At 33.7% G+C, this 22077-nt stretch overlaps 1 protein-coding gene across 2 annotated transcripts; it reads right to left on the bottom strand.

Moving 5' to 3' along the window:
* Positions 1–1665: 1665 nt before the first annotated feature.
* On the bottom strand, positions 1666–8824 carry LOC147382242 (Basic-leucine zipper (bZIP) transcription factor family protein). 2 transcript variants are annotated; one of them, XM_086428662.1, is made up of 6 exons: positions 8614–8824; positions 8346–8456; positions 7502–8210; positions 4244–4376; positions 3153–3237; positions 1666–2341 (listed from the first exon to the last, which is right to left on the bottom strand). In XM_086428662.1, the coding sequence occupies exons 3-6, from the start codon at positions 8158–8160 to the stop codon at positions 2004–2006; spliced, it is 1215 nt and encodes a 404-aa protein (XP_086284788.1). In that variant the 5' UTR covers positions 8161–8210; positions 8346–8456; positions 8614–8824; the 3' UTR covers positions 1666–2003. The 2 variants fall into 2 exon arrangements, with proteins under 2 accessions (XP_086284788.1, XP_086284789.1); XM_086428663.1 differs by having other exon boundaries at positions 7502–8203.
* Positions 8825–22077: the final 13253 nt, after the last annotated feature.

Here is a 22077-nt window from a genome sequence, read left to right as displayed (position 1 = left end):
CTTCTAGAGAGAAAACGCACCTTTTTTTTTTTCTCTTCTCTTCTCACTTAACAATCCAAACAACAGAAATGGAGAGATTCATTTATTTTCTCTTCTCTTCTCACCATTTCTCTCAATCCAAACATGATGTAGGTGAAGAGAGAAGAAAATGGGAGAAAAATGCCAATTTTTGTTCTTCCCTCAAATCAAAGAGAAAGTTACTTTCTCTTCTCTTCTTTTCTCTCAATCCAAACAGAGAGTTAAAGGGAAAGAGGTTTCTTCTTATAATGTGATTTTGGACTTGTTATTTTGCTGGTGCAAATTAAGTAATGATTTTAAATGAATGTTCTTTGAAGACCTTGTTTTCATCTGGGATGAACTATAAATATACTCTTTGTTTATGTGCTTGGTAGTCCTTTTATTTTCTTTGTTTAGCTTCTTGTACTTAAAAAAAGGGCTCATATCATCCTCCTATTTTAAAATTATACATATTAAAATAAAATGTGGTTCAGAAGAATTTCAAACACTCTCAAACATGAGAGATCTCAATTCTTGATCATGTGAACATGATATCCAACAGTTATGATTCATACGTATCCTAATCACGCACCTTAAGGATTTTATAATAATAAATTTTTACATGGTTGGGATCTCATGTTTTTTGCAAGGAAGACTAATGGTTGAAGGTTAAGGTGTTCAAGTCAAGATCAAAGGGTGCATCAGCTTGAAACACAAGGAGATACCAAAATTTGCCCAGCAGTGCCTGCTTCACGAGTCAAAAGAAACATTCTTCTTTGGGAAAATTATTTACAGGACCCTTGCGGAAGGGTAGCTTGATAGGACATTTAGTAAAAAAAATTCTTTCTTAATGATCACTTGTATTGTCGTGTTCAAAACTTTTATTGTTGTTCTAAACGTTTTTTTATTTAGTGTTGAGTTCACCATTTTTTATTTACTGTTGAACTTGGCATTTTTTAATTACTGTCAAGTTCACCATTGGTAAAAAACCACCTGTTATTAATTTTTGAATTTTTTTTCAACTAAATACATGGAAAGATCGACTAAAAATTTGATATAACTACTTGTTTAAATGATTTCAACCCTAAAGAACCATTCTTGATTCATTTTCATTCAAAAACTAAGGAAAAAAAAAAAACCTTTATTTTTTTTATACATCTTTAAAATATTTGAAAATATATTTTCCTTGGTTTCTTAAATCCTATCTGACAAAATGAAATATCTGAACCTTGATTGACATGTCCAAAATCCAATTTTTGGATGAAAACGATGAATACGAACGATTAGTGCATTCAATCGTGAGAAATGTGAGAGATGAGGTCCAAGGATCATTTAGAAAGACAAAATTTACTAAATGTCCAGTCAAGTTTACTAAAACAAAAAATTCTTATTTCAGAAAAATAATAACTCTAATAGTTGGAAAAATACTAGGTAGTCCCATTACTTAAATAACACCCTCATCACTTCTGCACTCTCCCTAATACATAATTTTAACTTCAAAAAAAAAAAAATTGAAATAAATAAATAAAACAAAACAAACAAACCTATAGAAAGGATGGGCATCATCCAATCAGGTTGACCATTATAGGAGGGATCTTACGTAGGAATCCATCCCTTGCATGTGTCGAAAGGTGTTATCCAACTTGATTCTCAAAAAAACAAAAAAAGGACTCATAAAATGTATATATATTAGACATGAATCAGGCAACCATATAATAGTCATGAAAGAGAAGTTCATCAAATCCAACAATGGTCTATAGGAGGATCAAAACACAATCCAGAAAAGGAAAAAAGAAAAATAATAAACGAACTCAGAATCCTACTTAAATAAATGGAAAGGGGGGAGGGGAGGAGAATGAATCCCTAGAACTGGAAGTTAATCCAACACTACATCGACCACATAATGAACTAGCAAAACTCTACCCATTTAACAGATTACAGCTAAAATTTTGAACAGTTACTTACCCTTCAATACATAGCCCATTTTTCTCTCATCAGTTCGATACCTAGGTTGAAGAAGAAGAGTTGATGTCTGACGAACCGTCTCTCTGGCTGGTCGAAGGCATAGAACCTTTGATTTTCAAGTCTCCAGTTTGTTGTTGTTGGAGTTGTTGCTGCTGTTGCTGTTGAAGCTGATGTGTCTGTTGTTGCTGCTGAGAGCGTATCTGGAGCTGTTGAAATTGATGGGCAGTTAAAAGAGTATGCATCGCATGATTGTTGGGATAAAATTGCTGATTGGCTCCGAAGGACGACCCAAAGTTCATCATGGACCCACCACTGGTAATATTTTGCCCCGTCATCAGTTTCAAACGCTGGACTTCCTCTCTCAGTGTATCATTCAGGGCTATCAAGAAAACATAGAAAAAATTGTTTGTTTATGACAGACAGCAAAACAGAGAAAACAGAGGTCAGAACGCGGAGCTTGAGCTAATGAATAAGAGTATCAACCATTATATTCAGATGGGAGGATTGATAAGTAGACTTTGTCCTAGTTTGTTTTAGTGATCTCTTCTTTTTTTTTCTTTTTTTCGGTGGACAAGAAGTATAAGGTGTCCTGATTTGCAAAATAGTGTACCCATATCTGATCACCAACCATGCCAACCAAAATGACGTAGGGCAAGCTAAAATGTGCTCACATTCTAAAATGCTTAATCTTGTTCATAATAATGATGATTAGAACAGAATAAATCGTATACTTTGTGCCCACCATAAACAATAAACTCACGTTCATATCATGATAGTGCACAATTCACAAATCCAGACCACCTATTTGGTTGGCCATCTGCATTTGCTATGTTCCTCTGTATTGTATGTGATCAAAATGTCACGGCAAATCAACAGAGAAAAGGCCTTTATTTTATAGGAAGATTAAGATTGTCTGATTTCTTTTTCTTTTTCTTTTTTGCAAGATGCAATAAAATGTGGACTGTTTGACTGAATGCTCAAGTTCAAGAACAATGTGGACCACATACACAATAAAAAAAAAACCAAGTTAACCGTATTATTGTACCAAGGACCCAGAGCTGTCACAAGTGTCTCTAAATATGCCATATATATATACATTTAGGAATTACATGTTCTCTGCCTATATAAAAATAGAAAATTGCAACCCAAGGAAGTGTATCAGCAAGCAAAAATAGTCATTGGAAACTTACCATCTTGCAGGTGAACCTGTTGTTCCATGGTTTGCAAACGCAGCTTTAGTTCGTTGTTTTCAGCAGTCAGTCCAGTCGTATCTCTCTGTCCATCAGAAGCCCATAGTGAAAGGTGTAAGAAGCATGCTCCAAATAGTCAACTAAACTAAACTTTCAGTTTAGTAGATTTTTCCAAAACAAATAGGATAGCCAGCCACGGCCATGCATAACATAGTAACCAAGTTTGGATTCACCAATCTTTCAGTGAGGGATCAGTTGGGTTCAATTCAAATAAACCCAGGAAAGTTTTTGGTTTCTTCTAAACATCCCATCATCTTTAACCTTCTTAAAAGCCCTATCTTGTTCTTAAGATTTGCTAATGAAAACTATCCCCTATCTTTCTTTTAAGATTTGGAAATGAAATAGAATCCTGAGGTTGAAGGGCAAAACTTATACTTACACCCTAGAGGTTGAAGACAATAGGTTTTTAGGGGGAAATAAAATTTGCAAAGAAGACCAATAAACCTTGATTCTTCATTGTGGAAGAATCAAAGTAGAAGGTCACAGAGAGAATGGAAGGTCGCCACTCGTTAGGGTTCATCATAAATCATTGATAGGGTTGAAGATGCAGATGGAGTCCCACATTCCAAGGGTTTCGGGAAAAAATAGAATCGAAGCCCTTATTTATTTATTTTTGCACAGAGAGAGAGGGTTGGGGGGGCTATTAAATGATTCAGTGATTAATCAGATAGTGTGGCACATTATTAAACGATCCAGTGATTAATCATCAAATCGCCAATTTAAATGGCTGGTCCCTTGTTTGGTGAATTTTGTGACAGTGACACATAATAGTGTAGCACATCTACAACAGCAACATGTTCTTTTAAGTCTCCTATTGCTTGGAAGTCAGCAGCACCAAGTTGGCTGGTACCACCATTACATGAGGACAACTCATATGCCATGGCTTTCTATGTATATAGCCCATTACTTGCCAAACAAAGACAGACACATAGAACACTGAAAATGATAACAGTTTGTGGTGACCACGTTCTCGGAAACTGGATCCTTAATTAGGAGAAAAGAAGCACTAGGTGGGCAGAAGGGTAAGATACCTGCAACATGGTCAACTGGGCAGACAGTGTAGTTGCTTCTGATTGCAGAGTCTGCACTTTCCGTTCAAGCTCAGATATGTAACGCATTTTCCTTTCCTTCGACCTTGCAGCTGACTGCCTGTTCGCCCAGATCCTACAAATGACACAGAAGAATGTGTAAATATGATTCTCTCCTGAAATGACGAGGAAGCAACAGAAATATTCTTCCCTATGTTGTAGAACTAAAATCAGGAGCGCCTTATTCAAAAGTTGTGGAATAAATGAACCAAAAGGACCCACAGTTTCATTGATCCCATGTAATCCCAGAATCACGAACCCAAAGCATGATAAACCATTGTGCATAAGAAAATTTATCCAGTCAAAACAAGGCATGCATATAGTAATGTGTCAAACTAGCTTGGTGCCTGTTATGTCTAGCCAACAATTTCACTATGTTCGAGTCCATCTGTATTTATGACCACAAGGTTCTAGGTTTGATCCCTTTGCACTAATTGAATAGAAAATAAATGGAAAAAAAAAAAAAAAACCCTAAGATTACTGTGCAGGATACTGTGCTGATGTGGAGGTACGCACGGAACCATAGATGTGTTTCCTCAAGATACAAGTAAAACATCTATGGTTCTATGTGCACCTCCACGTCAGCAGTGTCTATTGCAGTGTTATGTGCAGTCAATCCCGCACAACTCATGTTTTTATACGAGTTCCAAAAAATGATTTTGGAAAAATCAACCAACTAATTGGTAAATCAGGAGAAAAAATTAGAATTATAAAAAAAAGTCATTTCAAAATAACATTTCATATTCTTAAAATAACGATTGGATAAATACCTCCAAAATGCCAAACAGTTGATTGGACAGTGCAGAACAGGATAAATCAAAATTGGAAATGCAAGCGATAAGTCCCAATTGGTTTACGTACTTTCAAGGGTCTTCTACAGTCAGCATATTAGCTACAACAACCAACATTCTTTTATATAACAAGAAAAAAGAATTTGGCACTCAAGATTCAACAATTATCTTGGAAAACTTGACCAAGGCTGAAGCAAGTCTACGATAATTAATTCCAAAATCCATCAATCAATCAGCAAGGACTTACACAACTATTAAGGGTAAACTAAGCCAGTAATTCTCACAATTCCACTATTTATAGAACATCTACAGTTAAAATATGCATCTTAAATCCAATGTCTATTTTGGAACAGTTGACTTTATGACACCTTTTATTACAATAGATTCAATACTAAATTAATTAAATTTCAAAGTCTCATCCATACCTCCATGAATCATGTTTCCAGTCATATTCCTATGAAACATGTTTTTCACGAATGAAGAATAAAAATCTTGAAGTTGATTCTGATTGTCATTATATTCATGGCAAAACCCTTAGTTACCTTGTTTAGACATCACGTGTCCCAAGCAAAGATCAACTTACTGATATCTTTACTAAATCCCTTACATAAGATCTTCATAACTTCCTTGTTTCCAGTCTTCCAGTGATCAACCGATTCTCGGCTTGTGGGTGCATTAGAAACAAAGTGAAAGTGAATCATCTTTACCACTTATCATGAATACCGTTGCATTTCAATAAGACTCGAATGTGCCCAGAGCTCAGGACTCTTTACCTCATTCTAGAATGATGAGATCTTCTCTATACACCAGAATCCATTCCCTCGTTTAATCAAATGTTCTATTAATAACTTGTACAATTCCTATTATATGATTCTACCCACGAACTATCCAGTAATAGGTCTTTTCACAATGAGATCCACCCATATATAATAACAGCATTGTTATGAAAGTTCACTAGGTGACTGACCATGTTAATTCGTTCTTGCAAGAGTGGGAACATAATCCTTCCACTTCTTATCTTAACTACTCTCTTTACTGTTATAATGCGAGAAGGAGGAGGAGAAGTGGTTCGACACCAAATTTTTTATCCCCCACTAATTTCCCAACCTTTGCACTTAAACTTAAGGGTGTCTTTGATAAGTGATAGCTGCGTATGAGAATTGGTAACCTGCGCAAGTTGCTAAATTTTTCGCATTTGTAAGTGCAACTCACGCGAGTTAATAACTCACCAACTTTCCAATTCATTTGTCATTTGCGAAGTTCAACATTCACCCCTGAGGGTGAATGTTGAGAACAATCGTGCGAAGCTTCAAGAAATTCCGCAGGTACTCTCTCTATCTCTCTTTGTTTTTCTTCTTTTTGGGTTTGAAACACAGGGACTTCTTCTTCTTCCTATTTTGGAAACCCAAAAGTGAATAGAAGAACAAAAACCAAGTCTGATGGAGGTGAGAAAAATCTCACTCTGGCGAGACAAAACATAAGCTTTGACGAAAGAGGCAATGCTAAGGTGGCATTTGAAGATTTGACTTTAACCATTGATTTTTTTTATTTTTTTATTTTTTTGAACTCTCAATGGAGATATGGAATTGAAGTTCCAACTCCAGTAAAGCAACCAAACACCAAAGTTAAAAATAACTTTCACCTTTAACTTTTGATTGTTGAACGTGTGAGAGTTGAACTTTTGAAAGTTTAACTCTCACCCTCAACTAATGTATTCAAACACACCATTATTATAGTGAGGGTCATTTTGATAATAAATAAATAAATAAAAACCAAGAAAATTGCAGCACACAACTCTAGAGAATCATATTGGTTAGTTTTCAAAATCACAAAAATATCCTTTTTACCATGTAATCACAGACCCTTTAATCAATGTTTTAATTACATATAAGCCCTTTCGATACATGTGCGTTTGTATATGCCACCTTCTAGTTCTACTTTATTTTTATTTTTTTGATAGGTAAAAATAATTTCATTAATCAAGAACGGCAGTCGAGTGGACCAGCCGAAATAAAAGAAATACAAACCTACCAAAAGGCGAACAAGCCACCCAAAAAATGAAAAGAGATTACCCCATATCTATATTACAAACCCTCTCCCATCTAACTAAAAAGTCTTCAAGGAAGATAACCCTAAACTCTTTAAACCCCTTGCACCAAAAGAATAATAAAAGTAAGATCTTCAAAATCACGTCTTGCCCATCCTTTCCTTTATTCTCGAATAATAAAACTAGTTCTACTTTATGAATAACCAATTTGTTACCATTGGGGAATTGCTTCTCAATTTCACGTACAAATAAATAGCAAAGTATCTTTCTCATTTCTAGTTTAGTACACTAATATTTAGTTCATGTAACTCATTGAAAGTTCAGTAACTCAAACAAAGAAGAGACATTTCTGTAAAATCATACCTCTTCGCACGCTTTGGATCAATTAGGGCGAGATCAGCAAGCTTAGCTGCAGAAATGGCCTTCTTGGTTTCTGCCAAAGAAGGACCTTCAGAACCTGAAATGAGCAATTCTGACTTAATTGAAGTTGACCCATCCATGGACTGGCTGTGCTGATGCCTAATCCTTGGTCTCTCATTAGAACTAATGACCAAATTCTCTACAGGAGTAGTCATCCCTGTTGTTGCCTGCACCGATGACGCAGATGGTTCGCCTGATGTTGCAGAAAATGAGCTGAATTGTTCCATGTCAATGTACATGGAGAATAGATCTTCCTCGGTCTCGTCCGACAAAGACGGACCATCAGCAGAGCCCACAACACCTAGATCGCTATCGAAGCTGATGTCATCGGGGAGACTTAGTATCTCAGAATGAGCACGTCGATGACCGAAAGCCCTAGGAGGCAAATCCGACATTCGACTAATATCATGGCTGAATTGGTTAGAATTGGAATCAGATGTAATTCCATGACCGAATTGAGTTGATTCTAATGACGGAGATTGCTCAGATTTCACATTGACATTGTTTGTAGGAGTAGGAATCGGAGAATAACGGTTCAATGAAGGAGGTCGTGAACTTCCTCCATAATTACTTATTGGAGATTTTTCCTTCTCCATGATCATCAACAACAACAATCTTCAACTTTCAAATCCTTCCCAAAACCATCTGCAAACTTCATAAATCGATTCAAACTAGACTCATCACCTCAAAAGATATATATATGAAAAAAACGTAGAAACAAATGAAGATCTCCGATTTTTCTGCATAGAGAACATTTGACGAGAAATCTAATCTACAATCCACTAACCTTAGAATTAGAACCGAGTTTTGATGAGTTATTGGGGATTTTCCTTCACCAGGAAAGAAATAAAAAAAACAACCTTACAGCTTCAAATCCTTCGAAAAATCATCTGCAAAACTGCAAAAATCGATCCAAACAAAGCTCATCAAACATACTCAACCTTCAAAATTCAAAAAAAAAAAAAAAAAAAACGTAGAAATAATCGAAGATCTCAGATATTTCTGTGTAGAAATGCTCTATCTTTAGCGAGAAATCTGAACGATTATCAACTAACCTTAGAATTTTAGAAATCGATTGAGATCTTAGCTTCTTCGATTGTGGCGGCAACGAAGAAACAAATTTTTAGAGGAGAAGAAAATGAAAGAAACCCTAGAAATTTTACGCTTAGAAATATAATTTATTAGCTGTGATTTGATGAGTTGACGAAGAAATTTAATGGACAGATAAGAGACGATCTTATAATTCTTAGACTAAACCGAGTGTGTGAACCTTCTCAGAGAAGAAACAGAGAACAGAATAACAAGGATAATTTTCTGGTACAATATTTTTCTCAGTAATTTTGATAAATATGTCTCTATATGTGACACGTGTGATTTAGTAGGTTAACGAAATAGTTGACAAAAGCTGAAAAATTAATGGGGTGACACGTAGCGGTGTTGAGAAGGTGTATAAAACTTTTGATACGACTGTTTGGGAGAGAAAGAAGAACTCAGTTAATAATGAAGGGAGGTGGGGGAAAGTAGTATATCTAGGAAAATCCAACGGTTGAGAAAGAGGTAATTATCATACTATTGATGTTCTTCAAGATTCATCGAGATCTCCATACGAATCTCGAAAAATAATGTGTTTACATTTTTTCCTTTTTTTTCTTCGTCCCTTTAAAATTTGGTCAAAAATCCAACGTTTTTTACATATTTAGGATTATCTCTATGGTGAGAATATCATCCTTACAAGAAAGAGTCGTGCTACAAGCACTCACCATATACGTTTTTCACGCCTACTTAGGTTTTTTTTATAATTACTCTCCACACCCACCATCTTCTCCACAACCCATCGAACAAAAAACTCACTTCTCCTCCTTGTCATCCTTCTTCTTCTTCTTCTCTCTCTCTCTATATATATTTATCTCTTTTTTAGTTTTGTGACAGCTTGAATCAACGAGGATTAGGTTTTAGGATTTTTTTTTCTTTTAAAAAATCTTTTTTTTTTCATTTACTTTTTGTATTAAATCGCCAAAGAAGATGGAAAAAGACATTGTTAAAATCTTCAAGAATGAAGACTTCAAATTGAAAATTTTTGATTTTTTTACTTTGTCAAATTCTCAAACATTACAAAATAGTTTTGGTGGGAGTTTATTAAACCAGAATTTTCTCGTGTAACCCTAACGCCTCCAATCACTATCTACCGAAACTATTTTGTAATGTTCAATAGGTACCTACCAAATCGAATTTGTAATATTCGATAGAAAATTGTGTCTAGTAGGATACTTATCGAATCTTCTTAAACAAGTCCAGTCTGAACATATAGAACAATATCTATCAAAGAATCTATAAGTGCTTTGATAAGTTTCCACCGAAATGATTTTGTAATGTTCAGTAGGTACTTACCAAATTTGCTAAAACAAGTTTGGTTTGAACCTTCAACTTTATAGGGGGATTTGAAAATAGTTACTAGGTTTGAGTGTATTCAATAAAAAATTCTAAATTCTAAATTAAATTTTAATAATGAAGTAGAAAATTACTCAAAACTTTTTTTATGATTTGTTAACATTATAGAATATAAAATGATTAACAACAAAGGTCTTCTATTTCATACTTAAAAGAATCAATCACATGACAAAATCTTTTGTGATCCTATTGATTAATGAATGCTCAATGCCCAATTTTTTTATGAACATAAGCACCAACTATCATATTGATAAATGATCACCGCAACAAATGTTCAACCAATGTTTATAAAAAAAATCATTACAAACTTATCATTTAATATATTATAAGGGTATAATTTAAAATATTTACTAAAGATAATTTTGCATTATAAATCCAATTTTTATTATAAAATTTAGAGTCTTGGTGCTGGATTTTCAATGTGGTCATCTATGCCCAACCATGATTTTGGAAGAGAAAATTGATATTGAGATGAGAGGATATAATAACATCAATGTTTATCGTGTAAAGATGTATCTAAAAAAATAATAACAAATATAAATTAAAAAAAACAAATATTTTAGATTGACAAATAGAGTTGTTTCACAGGATTGGAAGACTAATATTCTAGATTTTAGAAAATCAAAGAAAAAATGATGTGATTTTGGAGAAAAACTAAATTTTATCGTAAATAATTAAAATTAAGAAAGACTTTCAATTTAAGGAAATCTAAGGAGAATGAATCCACCAAAATAACTTAATTAAATATAATCACAATATTCAAATTTTTATTAGATAACTCAAATCAATAATCCAACTAAAGATCTTGACTCATAATATTTTTATTAAAATCCTTATGAAATAGATCTAATTAATTGGTCAAAAAAAAATTTTAAAAATATTTTACTGTTCAATGATCCTCCACCATAGTGAGCATTCTATGTAATAGATTTTATTCCAATAATAATGGATCACGTCGAGCATGACAGATAAGGAAAAATAATTGAAGAATGATTAGGATCCAAGGTTGTAGAAAATAAATTTATTAAAATCTTTAAAAACACATGCAAAAACAAAAATATTATACTTAAATTGAACTAGTTTAATATGATTTCATCAATCTCCTTAGAATGAGAGATTAGTCAAGCATGATTATGAAAACACAATGACAAAAACAAACAAAACACTTATATTTATTATTTATGAACTCCTTGAAATTCTTTAACAAAATTTTCATTATGATCTTCCAAAATTATAGTAAAAATAAGAATATAAATAAAAATAAAACTTAAAGTTAAAGGACAAAGAGGGAAGAGAAAGAGGTTAGAAGATGAAAGAAGAGAGGGATCGAAGAGAGAACCCCAAAACTAGAGAGTTAAGATCTTTTTAAAGAGAAAAATTAAGATTATTTTGACAACACGTTTCATCCCAAAACGTATAAATTAACTCTCATTCAAAAAAAAATATCTTATCTTCTCAATTAAAGTTTTAATCACACTAACATTGACTCGTTTTAATAATCGAGTAAAAAATTATGCCCATAATGGTAAAACGTATCAAATTTGGAGTTTTTGACTTGTCATATGTTTTTTACAAATGAAAAAATCAAATTAGTTTTTCTTCTTGAATATGAATTTGTTCTTCTGTGAATCAATTTTATAAAATCATTGACATTTCCTTAATTCGATTAGTAAGTCAAAAGTTATGGATAAAATGGTATGAAATGACAAATGTGAAGTAAAGAAAATTTTGATTATATCAATCTAGGACAATCAGATCCCTTCGACCTTGTTCTGATCTTGACTTTTGACTTTGGTAGTTTTTCCACTCTTGGCTTCTCGACTTGATCTAATTTATCTACGAAAATATAACTCACAATCATAATCTGTAAATTTCATGCAATTAACTATGTCCAAAGAAATCGTGACTTCATCAAGTTTAAGCTCAAAAAAATATTTATTTTAACAAGCATAGTCCAAAAAAGTTGTAATTTCATTAGTTGCAATCCAAAGATACCATATCGGGGCTTCACAATCAAAATCCAAAAAAACTGTGACTTCATTAGATTCAAGCTTAAAGAAATTGAAAGTTCAATAACTTAGAGTCCAAATAAATTAATACTCTTTTATATTCAAGTCCGAAGACACTATGATTACATCAAGATTGAGCTCAAAGAAATTGAGGCTTCCTTACTCTAGAGTTTTAAGATACTGAAACTCAATTAATTTCAATTCAGGAAGTCTACTTGCATTATATCATTGCATGTATTCACCGCACACGTAGACTGTTTACAATAATGTTATTTAATTTTATCGATGTTTATCTTAATTGTCAACGAGAGAAAATCTTGGGGACCTTATCAACATTTCAAATCAATGAGAGTTTACACTCAAGGATTCGATTAATGCTCGAAGCATTACACCATCACACTATCACACACTATACTCTCTTTTTATCAAAGTTTAGTATATTTTTATCGTCCTTCATCAATAAGAGAACGCTCTAGGATCTAACAGTCTTTAGTTCGAGAAGAGTGAAAACTCCAGGATCTTGTGGTGCCCCGCCAAACGCTAACACAAATCCCCATGTCAGATCTCGAGGTACTAGGTAGCACCTCGAAATTTTGGCATGGTCTCCTCTATTTATGTTAATATTTCAGGCGTTCAACCTACACCTGATAAACGACATACAATCCTGCATATATATACAAAATATAATATAGTACTAGTGGAAACTTATATACATCTAATAACGTACAAAAATCAGAATGCGGAAGAAAAAGTTTATATACACGATTATACAGGAATTCCTCACTTTAACAAAATTCCTAACACTGAAAATCAAAATCTATATTACTCTCAGACAAATCGACACCACTAGGGGTAATAACCCCAGTACTCACCAGGTAATGGACTCTGGTCGTCTATCTGACCTACCAGATGATCCTCACTCGCTGGTTCTATGCTTGCCTCGCCAACTGCAGGCTCTGAAGCTAAAAAAAATAATAGGAACGGGTGAGTAACAATGGTTACCTAGTAAGGAAACAAATAATTTCTGCCAATAACCCCTCCTAGTATGAACGAATAAGCATGCTAAATCATTTTAACAATATAAAATTTATAGAATAAACTATGATTAACTGGTACATATAGCCAGGGATGAGGAGCAACTAAACATTTTAAAACTGACATTACATCAATCAACAATATTCACTATAGCATTTTCTTTATGTACAAATCTAATTGATCAAATGAAATCATTAAATATGCATTTCATTTTGTATATCAAAGAAAGACAACATATACATAATACACTATGGTGGAGTATTGGAATTAAAGAGTTGGGATTCACGATTGGATCGTTCCCAGTCGGGACATAATGTTACAATTCTTCTCTAGCTTTTAGTTCCTGATTTTGTGGTCAGTCGTTACACTTACCACACTTGGTTGACTATTTATCCGGCTCAGGCTGGCCGTTTGACGTGATCGTAAGCAATGGGTCTCTTTTTGATGTGTTAGAACGTTCGACTACTATAGATTGTTAGTGATCACTGACTAATCATTTTCGTTTATGCCTATCAGGCGTGCATGTGATTCCCAAATATACAAACCATTCGTATACGACCACATTTACATTACAAGTTCACTGGTAAAGATAGAGATAAATAACCCGGATTCTAGTTGTGACTCCACTCTCATACGCGTCCCATACCACGTATGCTTGGTGGTCCCTACCGTACATCCCAGGATAGTACACCACTCCGGATGATATGACGCACTATCCTTTCAGGCATTCACAGACTCTTTAACAGCTCACAAAATAGCTACATATATATATATATATATATATATATATATATATATATTATATTATAATAATAATAAGAGAAATTAACAATACAAGGTTGAGAATGAATATCCAGTTTCCTACCATGCAAGTGTAACCACCCGGCCTAAAATAAATAACATAACGGAAACGTAAACAACGCCTCGCGCTAACAGAAAGTAAATAAACATGCAACTAGTAATATTATCCTTAGATATTCGTTCACCAACCAACACACAACACAACAACGTAAAATGCAGACATTACTCCTTGGGTGTGACTCTGACATTTTACCGTTTCATACCCTTTTTTCCTTTTTTCGATTTTTATAGTTTTCAATTTCTTCAATAAAATATCCATTTTCTGATATTCATCAATCAATATGAGTTCATTGAATATTAAATCACATTTTCCAACTATAGAATTTATTTTTATTAATAATATTAAAAAAAAAATACAAATTTTTTTATCAAAACGGGGTCCGAACAGTGCACAAGACCCAATTGATGGAAATAACCCGTTAAAGTAGCATACTAATGTATAATTTGTTAAAAAATACAATTAAACATATCAAACATGCAATTTCTGACATGAACTTTTAAATAACAAAAGAATTTTATATTTTGGAAATACATCAAAAAAATTTCGATAAAATCCTAAATGCAATTTTCACAATCTCGATTACTAATAGAAATTGAAAGTTCCTTACAATCTTTAAGCGAAATGATCGAAGCATGTGCGCGGAAATCGATGCGATCGGTGCGGAAGTTGAGACAGACCAAACTTTGAAGCGGCAGATTTTTGAAATCGGCCTGATGGTTTCAAAAATCTTGATGTCGTCGTCCTTTTTCCCTTCTGCGACGGAGGACGGTTTGGCCCCGAAACGGATGAAATCCGAGGTCGAAGTTACGAAATCTCCGTATAAAAATACGGTTGATTTTTTACGATACAGGGTGAAAAAGGCAAGAAAACGGAAGGAATTTGGGTGGGTTTTGTACAGAACGAAGCTGTGAACATTTCTCCCTTCTACGTCGGACGTCGATGGTGAACGGTTCGCGACAAATAGGCGTTGAAAAATCAGGAGAAAAACAAATTTTTTTAAGAAAAACGTGGCTGGTTTTTAAACGGGTTGGGGAAGATGAATAGTGAAAAGAAAGTAAAAAAAATTATTTATATAAGGTCTCGGGACGAAATTGGTATTTTGATTATTGTTTCAATCGATGTTAACTAGACCGTCCGGACTAAAAAAATGACGAATAAAAACTCTATTTTGCCTAATTTTTCGTTCCGGATCTAATGGTGTAGTCAATTTCTACAAATTCTGTTTCTAACAAAATTTACATTTTTGACCTGAGGTGACCCCTAAAATTGATGTCGTTTTCATTTTTGACGATAATTCGACTTTCTGTGCTTCAAAAATGACAAATAAATAGTTCATCTTCAATAATTTTTCGTTACGAATTCAATGGTGTATCTAATCTTAATAATTCTTGCTTTAGCAAAAATTCACTATTTTTGCCTGGTCCGACTCGGTAATCGAGAATTTTGCAACTTTTATATTCGGACTCGCATTTGAGTATGCTTATAGGTTAAAGTATGTTTTTCAATCATTTGAATCCAATGGTGAGGTCAGATTCCATTAAAATGATCAGAAACATCCTAATGTTTTACTCCCAAGTCCCACTTTCAAGATTTTCTTAAAATTCCACTATTCATTTTTCCTCGAGATACGAATTGAAAATTCGGGATTTTACAGATCTGGACGTCCCTACTCGTTGAGAAATCAATCAGCAAAAATATAATGTCCTTTACTTTGAAATTCATATCCTAGCATCTATCGTCAAGACTGAGTTTGTCTCAGCTACTCGTATCATCTAGCAAATATGGGCATCTGTAGATATCCCCATTTTTACACTTGCCTGATTAATCAACTTGTTAACCCAATTAAGACGGTTCCCGATGATGGACAAATCTTTTTTAAAGATTTTATTTATCATTAAACATGTTTATGAAATTCAGATGATATATTTTAAGGTAACTAACCCTAAAACTACACTACGATAGGAAAATGTGACTTAAAAAAAAGAAATCATCATTTTGTGATTGAAAGAAGCTTTACATTAAAATTTGTCAAAGAAATTGACTAAATTATCATAATTCACTTGACGCCAAAATACTCCTAAAGAATACGTTACGCATAGGAAAACCATTTCGAACACAAAATAATAACCTGGACCAAATAAACTATTTTGCCAATTTTTACAAAATTACCAAAATTCCCTCGTGGAGGTCGCACCCCTTTCACGTAAAAAATTCACAAATGATATAAAAATATATTCTCATTGAATTATTTGTGAAAAATCAATTTTGAAACATCCCACGTCAAAAAACAACCTTGTAAAGCAAAAGCTTTATTTGAAGGGAAAACGATAATTTTTCAACTCTAAAATTCAAAAAATCTGAAACTAATAATTAAAAATCTTAATAAATGTAAATAGGAATCTTAATAAAATTAAAAAATTTAAACAAATAAATGAAATTAATTAAGCACATAAAATAATTTTAAGTGGCGGCTCATTTATTCAAATAAAGCCCACCTGACATTTAATTAAGAACCTTCCACCGAGGGGTTCTCTAATTATTATTTTTAATTCTACGTAACTCAAATAAATTAAATTTAAATAAAAATCACTTGAATTTTATCTAAATCATTTGAAGATTAGTTAGAGATGGATTTTATGTAGAAAATACTTAATCTAACTCAAATCCTATAAAAAAAAAACTATTATAAAAAGACATTTCTACCACTAAGTCTCGTAGATCTTAGAAATCTTGGAGAAATTAGGTAAAAAAAACTCTTTATAATTCTCTCAAAATCTTAAATCATGTAAGAAAGTGTTCTTACATCCAAATATTAGTAATTACCATCTAAATGGTGGAACCACACAATATATATATATATTAAAAAAAAAATAGGGTTTAAATTTTAAAATCACTTGTCTCATCATTCTCAATTGAGATAACTAGTCTGTGACTGTAACACCCCGAATTTTTAATTCGTATCTCGAGGAAAAAATAAATAGTGAAATTTTAAGAAAATCTTAAAAGTGGGATTTAGGGGTAAAATTTTAGGATGTTTCTGATCATTTTTAATGGAATCTGACCTCACCATTAAATTCAAAATGATCGAAAAACATAGTTTAGCCTGTAAGCACGCTCAAATGCGAGTCCGAATATAAAAGTTGCAAAATCCTCGATTACCGGGTCGGATCAGACTAAAAAAGTGATTTTTTTTTAGCAATAATTTTTAAAATTCGATCATACCATTGGGTTCATAACGAAAAATTATTCAACATGGACTATTTATTTGTCATTTTTGGAGATCAGGAAGTTGAATTATCGCCAAAAACGAAAACGACATCAAGTTTATGGGTCACGTCAGGCCAAAAATGTAAATTTTTGATGGAGACATAATTTGTAGAAATTGACTATACCATTAGATCCGGAATGAAAAATTAGGTGAAATAGAGTATTCATTTGTCAGTTTTAGAATCCGAATGATCAAATTATCATCGATCGAAACAATTGACAAAATACCGAATTCGTCCCACATTTTATTTAAATAACATTTTAAAAAAAAAATTTCTCTCATCTTCCCCACTTGTCCAAACAGTGCGAAAAAAAAAAAAAAAAAAAAAGAAATTTGTTTTTCCTCCGATTTTTCCACTTCAGATCTCTCGCAAACGGTCCATTTTCGACGATCGCCACAGAAGAGAAAAAGGTCCGCAGCTACGTTCTCTACAAAACCCACCCAACCTTTCTTCGTTTCACTTTCTATTTCATCCAATATCGTCAAAAATCAGCCGTATTTGGATACGAAAATTTCGAAACTTTGACCTCGGATTTCGTCCGTTTCGGGGTCAAACCGTCTTTCGACGCAGAAGGGAGAAACGCCCGCAGCCTCATTCTCTACATATGCCAACCAAATTCCTTCCGTTTTCTCATATTTTTCTCCCCGTATAGTCAAAAAATCAGCCGTATTTTTATATAGAGATTTTCGTAACTTTGACCTCGATTTTCATCGGTTTCGGGGTCAAACCGCCTTTCGCCGTAGAAGGGAGAAGAGACGAGCACATCGAGATCTTCAAAACCACCAGGTCGATTTCAAAAATCAGCCGCTTCGAAGTTCGGTCCGTCTCGATTTCCGCACTGATCGCCTCGATTTTCGTGCACACGCTTTGATCCTTTCGCCTAGAGATAGTAAGGAACTCTCAATTTCTATTAGTAATCTAGATTGTGAAAATTGCATTTAGGATTTTATCGAAAAATTTGGATGTATTTTTAAAATATAGAATTATTTTGTTATTTCAAAAATTCACGCCAGAAATTGCATGTTTGATATGTTTAATTGTATTTTTAATAAATTATACGTGGGTAGGGTATTTTAACGGGTTATTGCCATAAATTGGGTCTTGTGCACTGCTCGGACCCCGTTTTGATATGAAATTTGTATATTTTTTTAATATTATTGATAGAAATAAATTCTATAGTTGAAAAATGTGATTTAATATTCAATGAACTCATATTGAGTTGATGAATATCAGAAAATGGATATTTTATGAAGAGATTGAAAATTGTTAAAGTCGAAAAAAGGGAAAAAGGGTATGAAACGGTAAAATGTCAGAGTCACACCCGAGGGGTGATGTCTGCATTTTACGTTGTTGTGTTGTATGCAGGTTGGTGAACGGATATCCAGGGATAATGTTACTGGTTGCATGTTTATTTACTTTCTGTTAGCGCGAGGCGCTCTGTTATGTTATTTATTTTAGGCCGGGTGGCCACACTTGCATGGTAGGAAACTGGATATCTATTCTCAACCTTGTATTGTTAATTTATCTTTTGTTTTCAAATGAAAATAATATATATATAAGTAGCTATTTTGTGAACTGTTAAAGAGTTTGTGAATGCCTGAAGGGATAGTGCATCATATCATCCGGAGTGGTGTACTATCTTGGGATGTACGGTAGGGACCACCAAACTCATACGTGGTATGGGATGCGTATGAGAGTGGAGTCACAACTGGAATCCGGGTTTATTCCTCTCTATCTTTACCATTGAACTTGTAATGTAAAGGTGGTCGTATACGAATGGTTTGTATCTTTGGGGATCACATGTACGCCTGATAGGCATAGACGAAGATGATTAGTCAGTGATCACTAACAATCTATAGTAGTCGAACGTTCTGACACATCGAAAAGAGACCCATTGCTTACGGTCACGTCCAACGGCCAGCCTGAGCCGGATAAATGGTCAACCAAACGTGGTAAGGGCAGCGACCGGCCACAAAATCAGGAACTAAAAGCCAGATAAGAATTGTAACATCATGTCCCGACTGGGAGCGATCCAGTCGTGAATCCCAACTCTCTAATTCCAATACTCCACCATTGTGTATTATGTATCTGTTGCTTATTTTGATATATAAGATGAAATGCATGTTTATTGTTTCCATTTGATCAATTAGATTTGTATAAAAAGAGAATGTTATAGTGAGTACTGCTGATCGATGTAATGTGAGTTTTAAAATGTTTAGTTGCTCATCCCTGGCTATATGTACCAGTTAATCGTAATTTTCTTCTGTAAAATTTTGTTTATTTTAAAATGATTCAGTATGTTTATTCGTTCATGTTAGGAGAGGTTATTGGCAGAAATTGTTGCTTCTTTACTGGGTAACCCTTGTTACTCACCCTTTCCTTCTCTATTTGTTTTAGTTTCAGATCTAAAGCTTGGCGAGACAAGTATAGAGCACGAGTGAGAATCATCTGGTGAGTCAAATAGATAGCCAGACTTTGTCACCTGGTAAGTACTAGGGCTATACCCCCTAGTGGTGTCAATTCCCCCAGGTAGTTTTATGGATTCTGTCTTGAGTGTTAGAAATTCTGTTAGAGTGAGAAATTTTGTATAATCCTGTATTCTGGTTATTCTTCCGCACTCTGATACTTCATTCGTTATTAGACGTATTTAAGCTTCCGCTAGTATTATATTTTGTATATGTATGCAGGATTGTATGTCGTTTATCAGGTGCAGGTTGAACGCCTTGGAATGCTAACATAAACAGAGGAGACCATGCCGAAATTTCGAGGTGCCACCTAGTATCTCGAGATCTGACATGGGGATTTGTGTTAGCGTTCGGCGGGGCGCCACAGTGACATCTCGATCTCACCCATGATCGATACGAGATTTCACCTTAAAGATTTAAAACTATGCCATTTTGACATCAAACTTTGTGTATTATGAAAAAGAGAACCGTTATTGGCACCCCAACTTTTACTTATTACATCCCAACTTCTTTTCACGCCCCAGTTAAAGAATAACACACTATTTAAATACTACAAAAGTTTGTCTCAAATTATTATCTCAACATTAGAAAACATTATAAAACTTGGTCAAACAATTTAAATATTTGTTTGGAAGTATGATTAGGCACATATAAAATCCTAATCCTTAGAAAACTTTTACTGATTCTCAATTAGTCATTTTTTTATTATTGAGACATTTTCCAAAGAAACCAACTAGTTGCACACCACCCACCACCAATTGCACTCCATTTGGATGGTTGCACTCAACATTAATATTAAAATATTAGAATCTATTATTATTATTTTTAAATAAATGATTTTTTGTTCCATAATTTTTGTAAGAAATACTTGATTGTATAACAAACATGTTTACAATTTATACGAACAGAGAAGACAAAGTTACGAGAAGTTGAATAACCCCAAATCTAAACATTACTTATCATGAAGAGTAGGTTAAAATAGAGATCACAAAAAGAGAGAGAGAGGTTATTTTTCAATGTCAGCCTCTGCACAATTAACATTAGGCCTGTTAATGGATATTCGAAAATTCGAATTTGAATTCGAATTGATATTATTCGAATTTTTCTGATATCGAATTTGAATTCGGATGTTATTTTAATATTCGAATGTGTTTAATATATATATACATATATTCTATGGGGCGCGGATCATGGGACATATGTAAAAACAATGGTTCTTCAAAATATGGGTTAGAAGTTTTAGATTGAGTCGATTTTTTGTGAGGATGGTCTTTATGATGAGAAGATCATCCTCACAAAAAATCAGCTAAATATGAAACTTCTAAGTCCATCAAAAGTGATTTAAAAATTATTGGTAAAAAATGACGGTCCACATTCTACATCACTTTTGATGGGGTTAGAAGTTTCAGATTGAACTAATTTATTTTAGGATGATCTTCTCATCATAGAGATCATCCTCATAAAAAATCAGCTCAATCCAGAATTTCTAACCCGTATTTTGAATTTTTTTTATTGCATTGTTTTACGTATGTTTATATATATATGGATGGCGTTATTACGACCCCCATTACGACTCACCGTTTGTCTTATATGGGCAAAAATATTTGGAATGGGCTGATTTTTTGTGAGGATGATCTCTATGATGAGGGGATCATCCTGGCAAAAAATCATCCCATTCCAAAACTTCTAACCCCATCAAAATTGATTTACAAAAATTGGACGGTCTATAATTTTTCAACAAAAATTGGACGGTCTAGAAGTTTCATAATGAGCTGATTTTTGGCAAGGATGATCTCCTCACCATAGAGATCATCCTCACAAAAAATCAGCCCATTCCAAACATTTTTGCTCATATAAGACAAAATGGTGTGTCGCAATGAGGGTCTACGGAACCCGACCCTCTATATATATATATATATAGGGAAATGTTCAGCAACAAACATTTTGACAAACATTTTGGCAAAACATTTTTCAAAATATGGGTTAGAGGTTTTGGAATGGGCTGATTTTTGGTGAGGATGATCTCTACGGTGAGGAGATCATCATCACCAAAAATCAGCCCATTCCAAAACCTCTTACCCATAAAAAATGGCTTACAAAAAATGGACGGTCCACGATTTCCCAACTTGTAAACATGGGGCTAGAAGTTTTGGAATGGGCTGATTTTTGATGAGGATGATCTCCTCACCATAGAGATCATCCTCGCCAAAAATCAGCCCATTCCAAAACCTCTAACCTATGTTTTGAATGTTTGTTGCTGAAAGGGACCCATATATATATATATATATATATATATATATATATATATATATGGGTCCCGTTCAGCACCCTAAGTTTTATCACACACTTTAACAAACGTGTTTTGTCTTATATGGGTTAGAAGTTTTGGAATGGGCTGGTTTTTGGTGAGGATGATCTCTATGGTGAGGAG

The sequence above is a fragment of the Akebia trifoliata genome, chromosome 16, assembly GCF_017979445.1.
Source record: "Akebia trifoliata isolate Shusen 1 chromosome 16, ASM1797944v1, whole genome shotgun sequence".
Taxonomy (NCBI): domain Eukaryota; kingdom Viridiplantae; phylum Streptophyta; class Magnoliopsida; order Ranunculales; family Lardizabalaceae; genus Akebia; species Akebia trifoliata.
This window is presented reverse-complemented; position numbering and strand designations above follow the sequence as displayed.